The 13,195-nt window shown below is 36.9% G+C and overlaps 1 protein-coding gene across 1 annotated transcript in view; it reads right to left on the reverse strand.

Moving 5' to 3' along the window:
* Positions 1-357: 357 nt before the first annotated feature.
* Dop2r (dopamine D2-like receptor) overlaps positions 358-13,195 on the reverse strand; it is a 334,074-nt gene continuing 321,236 nt past the window's right edge. The window contains exons 6-10 of the mRNA XM_078178174.1: positions 8,242-8,418; positions 6,938-6,969; positions 4,180-4,626; positions 1,282-1,586; positions 358-608 (exon numbers count right to left, since the gene is read on the reverse strand). Coding sequence (XP_078034300.1) covers positions 1,378-1,586; positions 4,180-4,626; positions 6,938-6,969; positions 8,242-8,418 — 865 coding nt within the window. The 3' untranslated portion in view covers positions 358-608; positions 1,282-1,377. The remainder of the gene's footprint in view (positions 609-1,281; positions 1,587-4,179; positions 4,627-6,937; positions 6,970-8,241; positions 8,419-13,195) is intronic.

Consider the following 13,195-nt stretch of genomic DNA (forward strand, 5'->3'; position numbering starts at 1 on the left):
CTTCACAACCATACAAAATTCATGAAGAGATCTTGATACCAGGGACCGGTCCGTCGATCTTCGTTCCTTTCGCGGGTGGATAACAGGGCTCGTGGAATCGCAACGCGCCACGAAGGAGACTTCGTATCGAGCAGACGCAATATAAACATAGCGAGTCCCTCGGCTCGTTTGCTTCGAGCCCAAAAATATTGCTATACCTTACGAGCTACGGTAATACTGCCACGGCATATTAAATAACCAACGAAGTAATATCTACAGCGCGTGCACGCGTTCCATCGGCTCTCGACGTTCTCGCGCCTTTGTCGATCTCGTTTTCTCTGCGTCTCTTTTTCCTCCGTCCATTTTTTCTTTCTTGCTCGTCTATTTTTTTCTCGGTTGTCGTGTTTCAACGACGGATCGCGAACTCCAAATCGCACTTGACGTTTTCATTCGGCTGTTCTGTCGCGTGACTAACACCGTGACGCTCCGTTATCGGACTAATTAGTCTAAAACATTCATCTGGTAATTTCAGGACTAACATCGATGCACGCTACCTCCGGTTTTTGACATCGTCGGGGACTTGAACAGTGACGCGTGACAGGGGGATGTGTTACTGTTGGTCTGGATTTCTGCCGAACAATACCATTAAAAATTGCGACGTTTAACTGGCTGTCGCTAAATGTGTGATCAAGTTATCCGATCGTGAGAAAAGAATCGTTCCTTTTTGCTTGTAATGCAATAAAATAAGTATCAAGATCGTATGGCGAAAAGTAATTGCGTTAATCAACGCAAAAGTTACCAGCGTTTCGTAAACAACAGCTTTCGATATAGAATGACAGGATGATCAGCTTAGCCTGTTATTTAATTGTTATTAAATTGTTGTACATATAATAAATAATTAAATTATTGTTTATACAAAAAAAAACACAGTAAACGGACAGGGAAGTAAAACTGCAGTGAATATATTAATTTAAAAAATTATTTTCTAAAGTCTAAAGTCCTGTAGAAGTTCAGAAACACGAGTCGTCATCAAATTAATACTTCAACAACTGGTCTTTAATATTGTCATTAGAATGTTTGCAAGCTGAACTCGATCCCAATTGAACTTATAAAACATGAGTCAAAGTCATCGAACGACGTCCACGGTATCCTTGAAACAAAATTTTAAAAGCAACATAAAATTTCGAATTCTAGATAGGTGTGCTACTTTAATCCTTTGACAAGACTGTTTTAACAAAATGCATTGTTGTGTTAGCAAAAAGGAAATCGTTTCTCTTCTCGTTTGTAGAAAGAATTCGATACCTTCTGCCGGAACAATTGTTGAGCTGCTCGATTGTCCAATGCCTCGTTGTTCCTCCTTACCCCAAGACAAATGTGGCCGTTGATGGCGTCGCTCGTTTAAAAGCTGAGGAGCTTGTGGAAGGCTTTGCGAAATTCAGGATTGAACACAGTGTAGATTACAGGATTTACGAAGCTGTTCATATATCCCAGCCAGGAGGTCACGATGAATGCCGTGACACCCGGCTGACATGTCGCCCCGAGCTTCGTACATATCGCATCCATGATGTTGCAGGTGAAGAACGGCAGCCAACAGATTAGGAAGACGCCTGAAATTGTAATTGATGATGTACCGGTGTCGTGAATCTTTCGTCGTTTCGGAGATTTCACGAGAAAGCACTCCTCGAGCGCTTCAAATCTCTTGCTAACTCAGCGAGCACTTTGCAACCTCAATTGCTGTCATTCTCTTGGATTCTAGACTGTTCTTGTAAATAATTTCTGTTGTTACAATTGACTTCTGTTCTTATAACTTACTTTTGATCTCAGAATTTCTATTGTTTCGTGCTGCAGCTACCTACTTTTCTTCTAATTATGTATGATTCAGGATTTGTCTATGATCCATAAATTGCAGATGCAGCGGCGGACATATAGTTACGTTCTATTCGTCTAGCAAAATCAAGAATTTATTTTTTAAATTTTAGATCGTAAAATCTATAGTAGCATATTTTGTTATTCCGAGAAAAAAAAGAACTTAGTAAATACTTTGTTCCAACCTGTTTGATTTGTATTAAATTTCATGGAACACCAATCAACATTGTCTGTACAAGGAGGCCATTTAGGGCTGTCTTAGAGTGATTTTAGAGCAGATTTAAGGCATATTCAGGGCATATTTAGAGTCGCTTTAGAGCAGTTCTAGAGTAGATTTAGGGTAGTTTTAGGTCAGATTTAAAAGAAATTTAGGGCAGCTTTAGAGCAGTTTTAGTACAGTTTTCTGGACAGATTTTAGAGAGTTTTGGAGCAGTCAATATAACCTTGACTTAATTTGACTACAGTTGAGTACATTTTGGCCTCATTTTGACTCTATTCTATCTGCATTGAACTGCATGAATCTGAATTCAACTTTATTAAAGTTGCTCTAAATCTAAATCCCTAAATCTACCCTAAAACTACTCTAAAATTGTCCTAAAACTGCTCTAGAACTGCCCTAAAACTAGCCTAAAATTGTTCTAAAACTGCCCTAAATTTGGCTTAAAACTACCCTAAAACTGCTTTAGAAGTGCCTTATATCTGCCCTAACACCACCCTGAAACCACCCTGAAACTGCTATATAACTACCATAAAACTGTCCTAAAACTATCCTAACGATACCCTAAGTCGGTTCCAAAGCTGCCCTCACATCTCCAATAAAAATGTGAAAGGGGACGACCTAAAAGAGATCGAAGGCAAATCTAAAGTGCCATTCAAACCCAAAGTTTTATTCATCGAACTATACATTCCACAAAAACGCGCTGTCAATAGGATAATGATCTGTAAAACTGTTTTGCAAAAGTGGTCAAAACATTTTTGATTTTGACATTCAGGTTAACTAATGTGTAAAAGAACGAAAATAAAAATATATTGAACAGCTATTTACTACTATACAAGTAGTACGGAATTTACTGCTAGCTTGTAGATGTGCAAAACTTATTGAATTCATGCCGCAAATGTATGCCACTATCATTAAAAGTAAGGTTTTACATATGAAATATTAGTGTGCTATAATTTGCACCCGAAAAGACTGATGAAGATACAGAAATTTCCATATGCATTAACATTAAAATTAAAATAAAACATATAAGGAATATTTTAATTATAATAAATTAAGATAAACTATTTTGCCACTTTCTTTTGTATCTTATAGACTTGTAAACAGTATAATTAACTTTTGTAGACTTGCTGCATGTATAAATGTTCAATCACTAATATTTAACTTCACTAACCGTCCTGTATATGTCCGCCATTGTATTTCGTGACCAGATACTAACCGATTAACATTTTCGACGAGATTTTTCGCGACCTAGCACCAACGATTTGACATTCTAGACGAAATACTTTATATTTTGCTTTTGTGCTCCCATGTCCGTCATAATACATTCTTAGTGGTATGCTGACAAAGATCGAAGTCGTGCTACAGTGTTCATTGTGTAGGAGTTTAATCTCGATTCGTTACTTGAACGCGTTACATGTTCGGTTGAAGAGTAAAGAAAATGATAATAATTGACAGTGAAAGTAATGATGATCCGTGAGAAATATCTATCAGTAGCATATACAGGGTGTACCAAAAGTCACGCGCAATCGGGAAACGAGGAGTTCTGATACCATATGAAGTAATTTTCTCCTTAATATAAATACAACTCGTGTCTTTGTTTATGAGTAACTAATGGAAAACAGTAACAATAAATAGATAACAACAGCTCGCCTCTTCTTGGTCACCGTTTTTCGTTAATAACATGCTAAAATCCACGGATTGTATTTGCGCTAAGGAAGAAGTTACTTTCAATGTCATCAAATTAATTAAAACTGCACTTATTCCTTTCATTTAATCATAATAAGAATAGACTGAATTATAAAATGTATTCGTCTATAATATCAGATCATTTGTGCTAGGTCGCGAGATATTTCGTGAGAAACGTTAATCATCTAATATGAGGTCGCTAGATAGTTTACGAAGGGGTTAGAGACTATCTGCGCAGTCCATAAATGCATGAAATCCTCAGTTTACTTCTGATAAACCGTTTATCTCAAACTGGACCGTTCGCGAGAAACTCCGTTAGTATCAACAATCCAGGAAATTTTGCGTCAGCTGTAAGTACACGAATGTACACAGTCTGTTTCTAGTATTTTAAGGGATAATAAAGGGCAGCTCGAGTCGCCGTTGCATACCCAGAACAATGGCCAGCGTCTTGGTCGCTTTGCGCTCCTTCTTCGCGGAGCTTTTTTCCCGCTTCTTCTTGCTCGCCTTATTAGCCTTGTATATCGTGAACCTGCTCCCGGCGGCGGTGTCCTTCTTGTCCTTTTTACAGGTAGACGAGCCGGACAAGACGCTTGGCGTCCGTCCAAGCTGAAGAGGCAGTAGCGAGCCGGCGCTCTTGAGCCTCTTTAATTCCTGTTTGTTGGGGTCGGTGCCGTTTTTCTTCGACTGCGAGCTGGAGCTTGCGGTTGGCGCTTTCGGCGGCGGGGACGAGGAAGTCGAGGAGGACGGGGCCGAGGTACCGCGAGGATTCGGACTTGGACTCGAGTTCGTTTCCAGCGGCTCGTTGATTACCATGCTGCTCGCGGCTCCGTCGTAACCCGAGTCCTTGCGAGCGTTCTGCGTCCCGCCGAGCTGAGCTTGAGCCACTGCACTGAAACGACATCTGCAATTCGAGTATCAGTAGCATTCCTGTGAGCAATTTTAGCGTAGGTCACCGGTCAGGAAACGAGGGCCATCGACCGGCAGAAGCGGACCAACCTGGACACCGAGACCAACGTTCGTGTCCTGCCCTGCATTTTCATCCCAATCGCACCGTCGTAGGTCGAGTAACTTTTCGTTTTACATTCTCTCAAATTGTAGAGACACTTTTTTTATAAGAGATTACTTCATCCAAATACAAAGAGAAGCAAATTCCATCTCGGCGTGATAATAACAAAAATTTGGTATACATTGTGTTCAGTCATAAGAAAGTTATTAACAAAAATATATCAATACTACTTCCTTGCAATTTTCTTCTACATATGTATAGTCGCGAGTACAGCTGGTCATGAATGTATTCGGACTCATTTTTGTAAAACGGTATAATGTTTTTGAAGCTGGGTGAAATGATTTCATGTCTTTGGGATGTTCGAAAAATTAGCATATAAGATTATGTCTAATCAATCTTTTTAAAAATTGCAATTTGTTAGAATAATCAAAGGAGTAGGAAACTCATATGCTTTAACTCTTTTACCCGAGTATACAACATGAATTGAAGATTTACGACTGATAACTATATGAAATCTGGACATTTGTATTTATTCCAATGCCTACAGCTTGACATTCATGCACCACCGACACCTACAAACCGTATTATTTAAATATTAATCTCGCCCAGATGAGAATCTTCAAAACACGAGGTTTTTATTTTGATAAATTAATTTTACAAAAGAATTGTAATTAATGTCTGTTAAAGTAGCAATAAGCTAAGTCATTTGATTCGATTTTCAAACAGTTATTTCGCTTTAATAATGTTCCAATATATACCTGAGACACTGTACATACGCACGTTATAATTTCGACAAATGTTAACAATGAAACTGTCCGGGATAACTTGAAAAAGATTGTAATCCGGAACTAATTGGTCTTTAAAAAGAAGTTACCAAAATAATTTTCACAATATATGTTCAAATGACTGGAGGTGGGTTTCTTAAACGTATTAATTACTGTTATTTTTAATATTCAGTATGTTTAATTTTGCGATTGTTGTCCAGCTACCCTTACTTATAGTGATATGAAACAGTTTTCGTACCGTTGCCACAATATATGTGTATAATTTATCTGAAACCTGTTAGCCGAATGAAAAGTGTGCTATGTCACTTATTAGGATCCTAGTTATTGGAACAATGGTCTTGACAATCGAGTTGGAATGTATTCCCACTAAAACTGCCATTAAACTACGAGTTTCCATCGAACAGGTATTGTAGCCATAATTTTGATGCTGGATTCATAATATTACCGTGGAATGTGCATAATGAAAAATGGCTGTAACCTGATAACCGAGGAATGCAAGTTGATTTACGACGCACACCGCACCAGGTATATTTCACGATTTATCATTTTCTAAATGTGCTTACTCAAATCTTATATTTGGTTGCATGATAAAGTTCGTATGCAATGTATCCGTATTATTTAAATTTACGACTGGACAATTAGCAGATTTATAAATCATTCAATCAGATCCCGATTCACTGCGTATTTTACTGATTTACTGTACGCTTATTTACGACTTCATAATTTTGTCGAATTAACTATTTGATTTACATAAAGTTCATGCTAATTCTAGATAATTCTAGACGATTCGGTAAGCAGATCGCAACAGTAATGGTTATATAAAGTTCATTCGGTTTCGATGGTGCATTTCTTGAGGGAATTCATTTTGGACTTGGTCCAACGGATTATCTTATTTTCTCGTCCTCTTCTTCCAAGACATTTCCGACCCGAAGACCAACATTCTATACATATAATGTAAATATTTTGATACGTCTATCAGTATCGTTTATGTTTTCATCTCTTGTACTTATGCCCCGGTCACGCAAGAGAAGGGAATGATCTTCCGGGCCGCATCTTCCGCATTTAATCAATACAGTGACCACTCCGGGTTGCTGGACCAGTGGACAGTCGACAAACAAACGAATCGATTTCACAGTGGACTGGTTTATCGGCGGTCCGCCTCTATTTTTACCGAGCACGCCCGCGAATAATTCGTTTCTCCATTGAATCCACCGATCGGAATGAAAGATGCAACTGCTTTTGAATTTCATTCGTACTAGTATGAAAACAAGGGCTGAAAATTATCCTGCAAATGTCTGTGTTACAATCCATCGCTGCTGTTCGAATATTGTATATTTGCTTTACAAGCACGGTGAAATAAATAATTTTCCACAATGATATTATCGTGACTGGAGCGTTGGATTGTGCAAAGACTTATCAAGAAATTACTGCTTTAAGTATTATAATATTATAGGTTTTCTACGTTTACTTAAATCATGTAATAAAAGCTACTGGTTTACAAATTTAGCTACCGTTTTATAAATTTTACTAATATTTTAGAAATCCAACTAATGTTTTATAAATCCAACTAATGCTTTATAAATCAAACTAATGCTTTATAAATTTAGCTACTGTTTACACGACTCTAGCAACTTGAACGGAAGTACAGTAGGATCTTGATTATCCAAACTGCAAAATTTGCATTTCCTATTGTCCAAACACATTTTACATGTAACTAGTTCAAGCTAAGGCGATCTATAAGGAACACACTGTTCGTTGTCAAAATTGATTGAATTCGGTAATGTATTCAAGTAAATTGCTTACTCTTCGAATGGTTATGTTCTTACAGCTAATTCGGATAATCAAGGTCACTCTACGCAAAATCGGACACTTTTTGACATATAGTTTTGTATTTCGATGAAGTTTGAACATGAGGAGTGTTTTAATGAGTGGTATTAAAATTGTTAATTTTATAGGCTTGTAAAATAAAGCGTTCAATAGGTCTATTCAACAAGTTATTTGATTTATTACAGTGGAAATACTGATTTAAATAGTAATTTATTACATGAGAATAGATATGTAATAATAATAATTTTGGTTGAAGAAAAATTAGGAAATTTAGAAAAATGGATTTTCATAATCGTAATTCTTTTACGGCAAGACAATATTGCAGATGTAGCACTCCTTTGTCGTCCACCAATTTTTAAAAATATATACCCTTTACAATTAACAAAATTAAAGTTAGTTGCAGTTTGGTAGTTCAATAGCTACGATTTAGATGAAAATAATTTTGCAGGGCTGCAAAATTAACAATCATAAAAATTTACATTAAAAACTACAACATATTCAAATTTATCATAATCCGAAATCGTTTTCCAGAAGCTATTCAATTTCGCGTGTAATGGCCCACTGTAATCGAAAATTGAAGTCGCACAGGATGTGTTAACTTAAATAATGAACAAACAAATAATGAACAAATCTGTTCTTAATAAAATTGTTGGGACAATTATTGAGTTTGGGTACACATAAACCGTGTGAAAGTTATAGTATGTAACCCTATTTACGATCATGTTTTCCCACGGAATGGGAAGACGGAGGTTTTACAGCTACCTGTTGAGGGGCGACGTAGTCGGATGAACGGAACTGAAACACTGGTAGGTTTAGGGCCGCACGAATGTTTGTCTCGGTGCAGGTGGTGAAGAGGTTTGTTGGACTCTTACGCTGCTTCCTCGACGACTGTGGCCAAAAAGAACTCCGTGCTTTTATCGTTCGAGATGACGACGACCGGATCGAGCGGCGTCTCGTCCTCGTCCTCGTTGCTCCCCGACGCCGTGTTCGTCGGCTCCTCCATCCCGGGAGCCACCAGCGCAGCCGCCCCCAGCGCGGTCTCCGCAAACCTTGCCACAGAATACACACTACGTGATCTTAGTCAAAAGCCGCTAAAAAAATTTTCTACACTTAGCATGCTCTTAGCATTCATCGGCGCACCGGCGAGGCGAGATTGAATCCGGCGAGAGGGAAAGAATTCAAAATGATCATGCAGAAGACGATTACGGCCGCGTCCGATGTAAGCCTCGGATATAAAGAACCTAGCTGCTACTTCGTTGAGTTAGCATCCTGCCTGCACTGACACACGAGTGTATTTCTACAGGTTGAAGTGAGGAAAGGTATCGGTCGGGTGGTTGCGAAGTGCCGGGTTTTTCGCCGACTCGAAACTTTACGGAAGCTTTGTTGAACGTGCAAGTTTCGGCAAACACTCGTTGCGCAACGAATCATCGTTATTTGGGAAGCACTGCTCCTGATGGAAGTTCGGAGCCGCTTTGTGAATGAGGGGACCCGTTTGTTTTAGTAATAAACTGGAGTGCAAATAAGTGAATTCACTTGTGGAAGATAAGAAAGTGGAGAATTTCGTGAATGGTTCTGGAAATGTTTGCTCCGGTTCAGATATAATTACAACGGGGTGAGTGATTTGAAATTCATTTAAAAACATGCTAGTTAATATTTATAAAATTTTAAATACTTTGACTGTCGCCTCAGCAGATATGGATACAGATGTTTTTTGCTCATTTGTGAAAATTAATGTACGTTAAAACATTACTTGAATCTATTACGATCCGCTAAACGAAAAAATGTGGGAAAAGTAATTCGTGTCATATAATTCAAAATTTCAATTGTAATTTGGTTATTTTTATGAAATTGTTGAGGTCGATATTACGGTCAAAGTTTAAATAAGATTGAAATTTGAATATTCAACTAGGTGATTAGATAAAGGTGATTGTGTGCAGTCAGGAGTGAGTAAAATAACTTCAAGGTTATTGTGCACGTAAACGTAATCATAACGTCATTACGATCATAAATAAGGTGAAGTCGTAAAACTGTTTATTTCTTTTTAGTGAAGAACTTGTAGTTTTGCTTATTCACATTAAAGGGTATAGAAAATTGGAAAAAAATTTATTTTGTATAATACATTCCTAGACAGTGGGATTCCTAAAATGTTTCGGAATACTATTCGTAAATGTCCGAAACTAGTCGGAGGATATCTTTTCATATATGTAAGCTCCTATTAAAATCCATTTCGATTTTCTGTAAAAGGGTTCATAAAGCTTTGCTTGTTAAATGCGCTAATCAGTATAAATCACCTAAAGAAAAAGGTTCACCGCGTAACAGAAATAGGTAACTACTAGGAAATATTAGAACACAACATTAATATTCCTGGAAAGTTGCATTTCAATAACAGTTTACAATAATAGAGAAGATAAATAATGCAAACATTTACGCATTCATACATGCTTGCAATTATATATTCGATAACGAAAATGAAACAATTATCGACTAATAATACAATTATACTCGATTGTCCCGAAAGTTCTGTTTGCGATGCAATGAAAGTAAACATACAATTACGAACAGCGTGATTACCCCTTTGTTTCTGTTTCCCAATTGCTTAACAGCGCCTTTTGCTCGCTTAAAAAATGATTCTCAACTGACTGCAGACGAAGTCAACTTTTGGGACAACCCCGTATTAACCTTCGTACGATTCTCTGCACAATTTTCTCTTTCTAGGTACCATGGACGGTTTAATTTTATTCTGCTCTAGTTATCGACTATATTTCTGTAGAATGTAACGTTATAAATGTCACAGAGTCGTGGCCAAATGTATGTGAATACCATTTAGACCGTAATAACCTTTCTAGAATCGAACTAAAAGAGTCGAATTTTTTTGAGACATTAAAAAGACTAGTTTAGGAAATAATATATGAAAAATTTTCGAAAAAATAATAAATGAGTGTATTGTTTAAATTTTCGTCACACCTCCAGATAATAGAGTTAAAGAACGTAACTTTTTAACTTTTTGGTAATTCCACCCAATTGTTACTATTACAATGATTTTTTTTACGCATTACCCAGCAAACTACTCCTTCTATCATATGAAACAGCTTCCAATCTTTTTATCAAATCGAACAAAAGCTATTCTACTGTAAAATGTGCTTACCAAAGGTGTTGTATTTATCCACGACATACCATTATCTATTGATCGAACGTATGAAGTAAAACTAAGTGAAAATAATATTCTAAAATAGGTAGATACTTCTGAGAAGCGTACGAAGGTTAACGTAAATTTTTCTTCTAGTGAAAGCTACTTTATATACATCCGCGGGATGTTTATCATGGCAGGGGAATTGCAAAATTTGATGTCATGGTATCGTTCTACATATCGTTGCAGAATTTAGCGAGTAGGTTGCACATATCCCGGCAACATTAGGCTTATCGAGGTGAAGTGGTACAAGGGTTCGCGTCCCCGTTGTCCCCAGGGTAATTCCGGCGATAGAAACGTAGGGCTCGTTTCGTTAACGCAGGCATTCGGCCCGCGGCCTATAAAATCGGCGCAAGATGCGTGTGTATATTATGCAGGAATTTCGATTGTCGTATTATCCGGATAATATGGACATTTGCAGCCATGCGCAGTACCCAGTAATCGGATTACAGTATCCAGCGATGTTACAGGTTGGATAGGCAAACGCCTCGGCGCACGGAGTTCCATTTCGGAGGCGCGGCAAGGCTCGAATTAGTATAACGAAATCGGGATAGCTTGCCGAACCGCAGAATACGCCATTAGTCTACGAATCGATGCAACTCATCTCGATAACCAGTAGCTGCGGAGAGTGCAGCCGATAATCAGTTACTGTGCGTCTTAGAAATTGCATTTGACTTGCGTCGCGTTGCACATGACCCGAGTAGGTTGTACTCTTCACGATAAATGTCTTATTTCGAATTCTATATACCTTATATTATATTCCTATTATTATATAATATCATGTTATTATTATATTATCGTTTATTATTATACTTTATTATCATATCCTATTCCTTGAATATTAAATGTTGCCTAATATTCTACGCTACGGCAGACGAAATGAAACAGAATAATTTGCATTGCTTTAACATTGATGTAGCATGGTTATTAACCTGCGGTAATATGTTTAAAATATTCACGCTTGGCATCCGAATTATAAAGCAAGAGATTAAAGATTATACTTACAAGCAATTGCATAATATAATTTCGGTTAATACTTATTCCTTTTCATTTTACATTAAAATTCCACTGATGGTGCGTCGAGAATAATCTGGTATTTTAAACAAGTACATTAAATTTGTATTTCAAAACTGGTGTTTTGAAAAAGTAAATTAACAAAAGTACGAAGATACAAAAACAAAAACTGCAATTTTCTTCTAAAGTTTTTAGATGTTAATTTTTTAAATTATTAGTGAAAATAATGAGAATAGAATCTTAAAGTTAAAGAACTACATTGTAACAGTATTAAAAATTCTAGAATGCCATTTTCCATAAGAATCAATTATTTTTTAAGCGTAGATGTACATCGACTATTTCAACAAAGTATACGATTATTGTATTCTGTTCTTTGCCGCAGCACCGAGTTGCTGTTATACTGTTATTCCTATGCCGTATCGTTCTTTCACGGAACCAGATTATGGTTTGGCGTAGCATTCAAGGGGTGGGCGGAATCTGTGAAGGCGCAGGTCCGAGATTATGTTGAATAGATCGCACCCACGGGAAAAGACGAGCTTGTACAGCCAAAATGTGACCGTTGGTACCAACAGCTAAGTCTAATTTATTGATGGTGTTTATACATACATTCTGCTAGGTAGGCCGCAGCGACCTAGAAGGGGTCTATAAATAATAATTAGAGAACCGGCGTATGGTCGTTAATATCACTGAGTCCAGTCGACATCGTTTAGAATGGAAGAGTGGGAAACCGAAAGAAAGAGAAATTGCGTTATGCAGATTACGAACTTCCTAATCCGAATAAGTTATGAAAGGCTCGAATCTGGTCATTGGGACCTTGCATCTGCGAAACCAGGACGTGTAATCTAGATCTATTTCAACATACGGAAAATTACTCATGATTTAGTACCGCGTTAAGCGTTTAAAATCATGGCTCGTGTAATTGTTTCTCACTTTAGTGAACATTCGAAAGATTAAACTACTCAGAGCACTATATCCTATTAAAATATTCAGACAATTATGACTACCTTTAAAAACAGTAAAGTGTTATTGCAATGAAATTGTGTTCATTTTTTTGCACCATATTGATGTATAAACGAATGGAACTGAACATATCATGTATAAAAACGATTAGGTTGATCGGCTCGATGAATGAATACCTTCCAGTGAATGAACTTCATTATATGAGATCATTTCCTTCATTATATGAGAAATATCAAAACGTTTACAGTAGTTATATTATTATATAACAGTTCATATTTATTCAAAAGTTTCGTTCATTCATTAATTGTTTCACGTGTTTTGTATAAAATCTTGTATTACACTTTGAAGAGAAAATATAAAAAACAACTATGAAAAATTGCCATAATTGTATTTAGCGATGTACGGATTTAAAAGTAAACGTTTCACTTACGATAACACAATTTAGGAGATTAAATAACAAATTGCGAATTATTTATAGAAACATACATCTCAAATGTTCACTCATAGGATAGATAGCCCTATATCGGATGATCCCACATTTACTTCCTACGTCCATTATTAATCCGAAGTAAACATTTCTTTTTGCAATGAAATATTAAAATTGTTTCCAAAATCATGTGCTGTAGTTAAAAAATGTAACAAAAACAATAACCATTGGGCTGTGA

Source organism: Augochlora pura, chromosome 4 (assembly GCF_028453695.1).
Source record: "Augochlora pura isolate Apur16 chromosome 4, APUR_v2.2.1, whole genome shotgun sequence".
NCBI lineage: Eukaryota > Metazoa > Arthropoda > Insecta > Hymenoptera > Halictidae > Augochlora > Augochlora pura.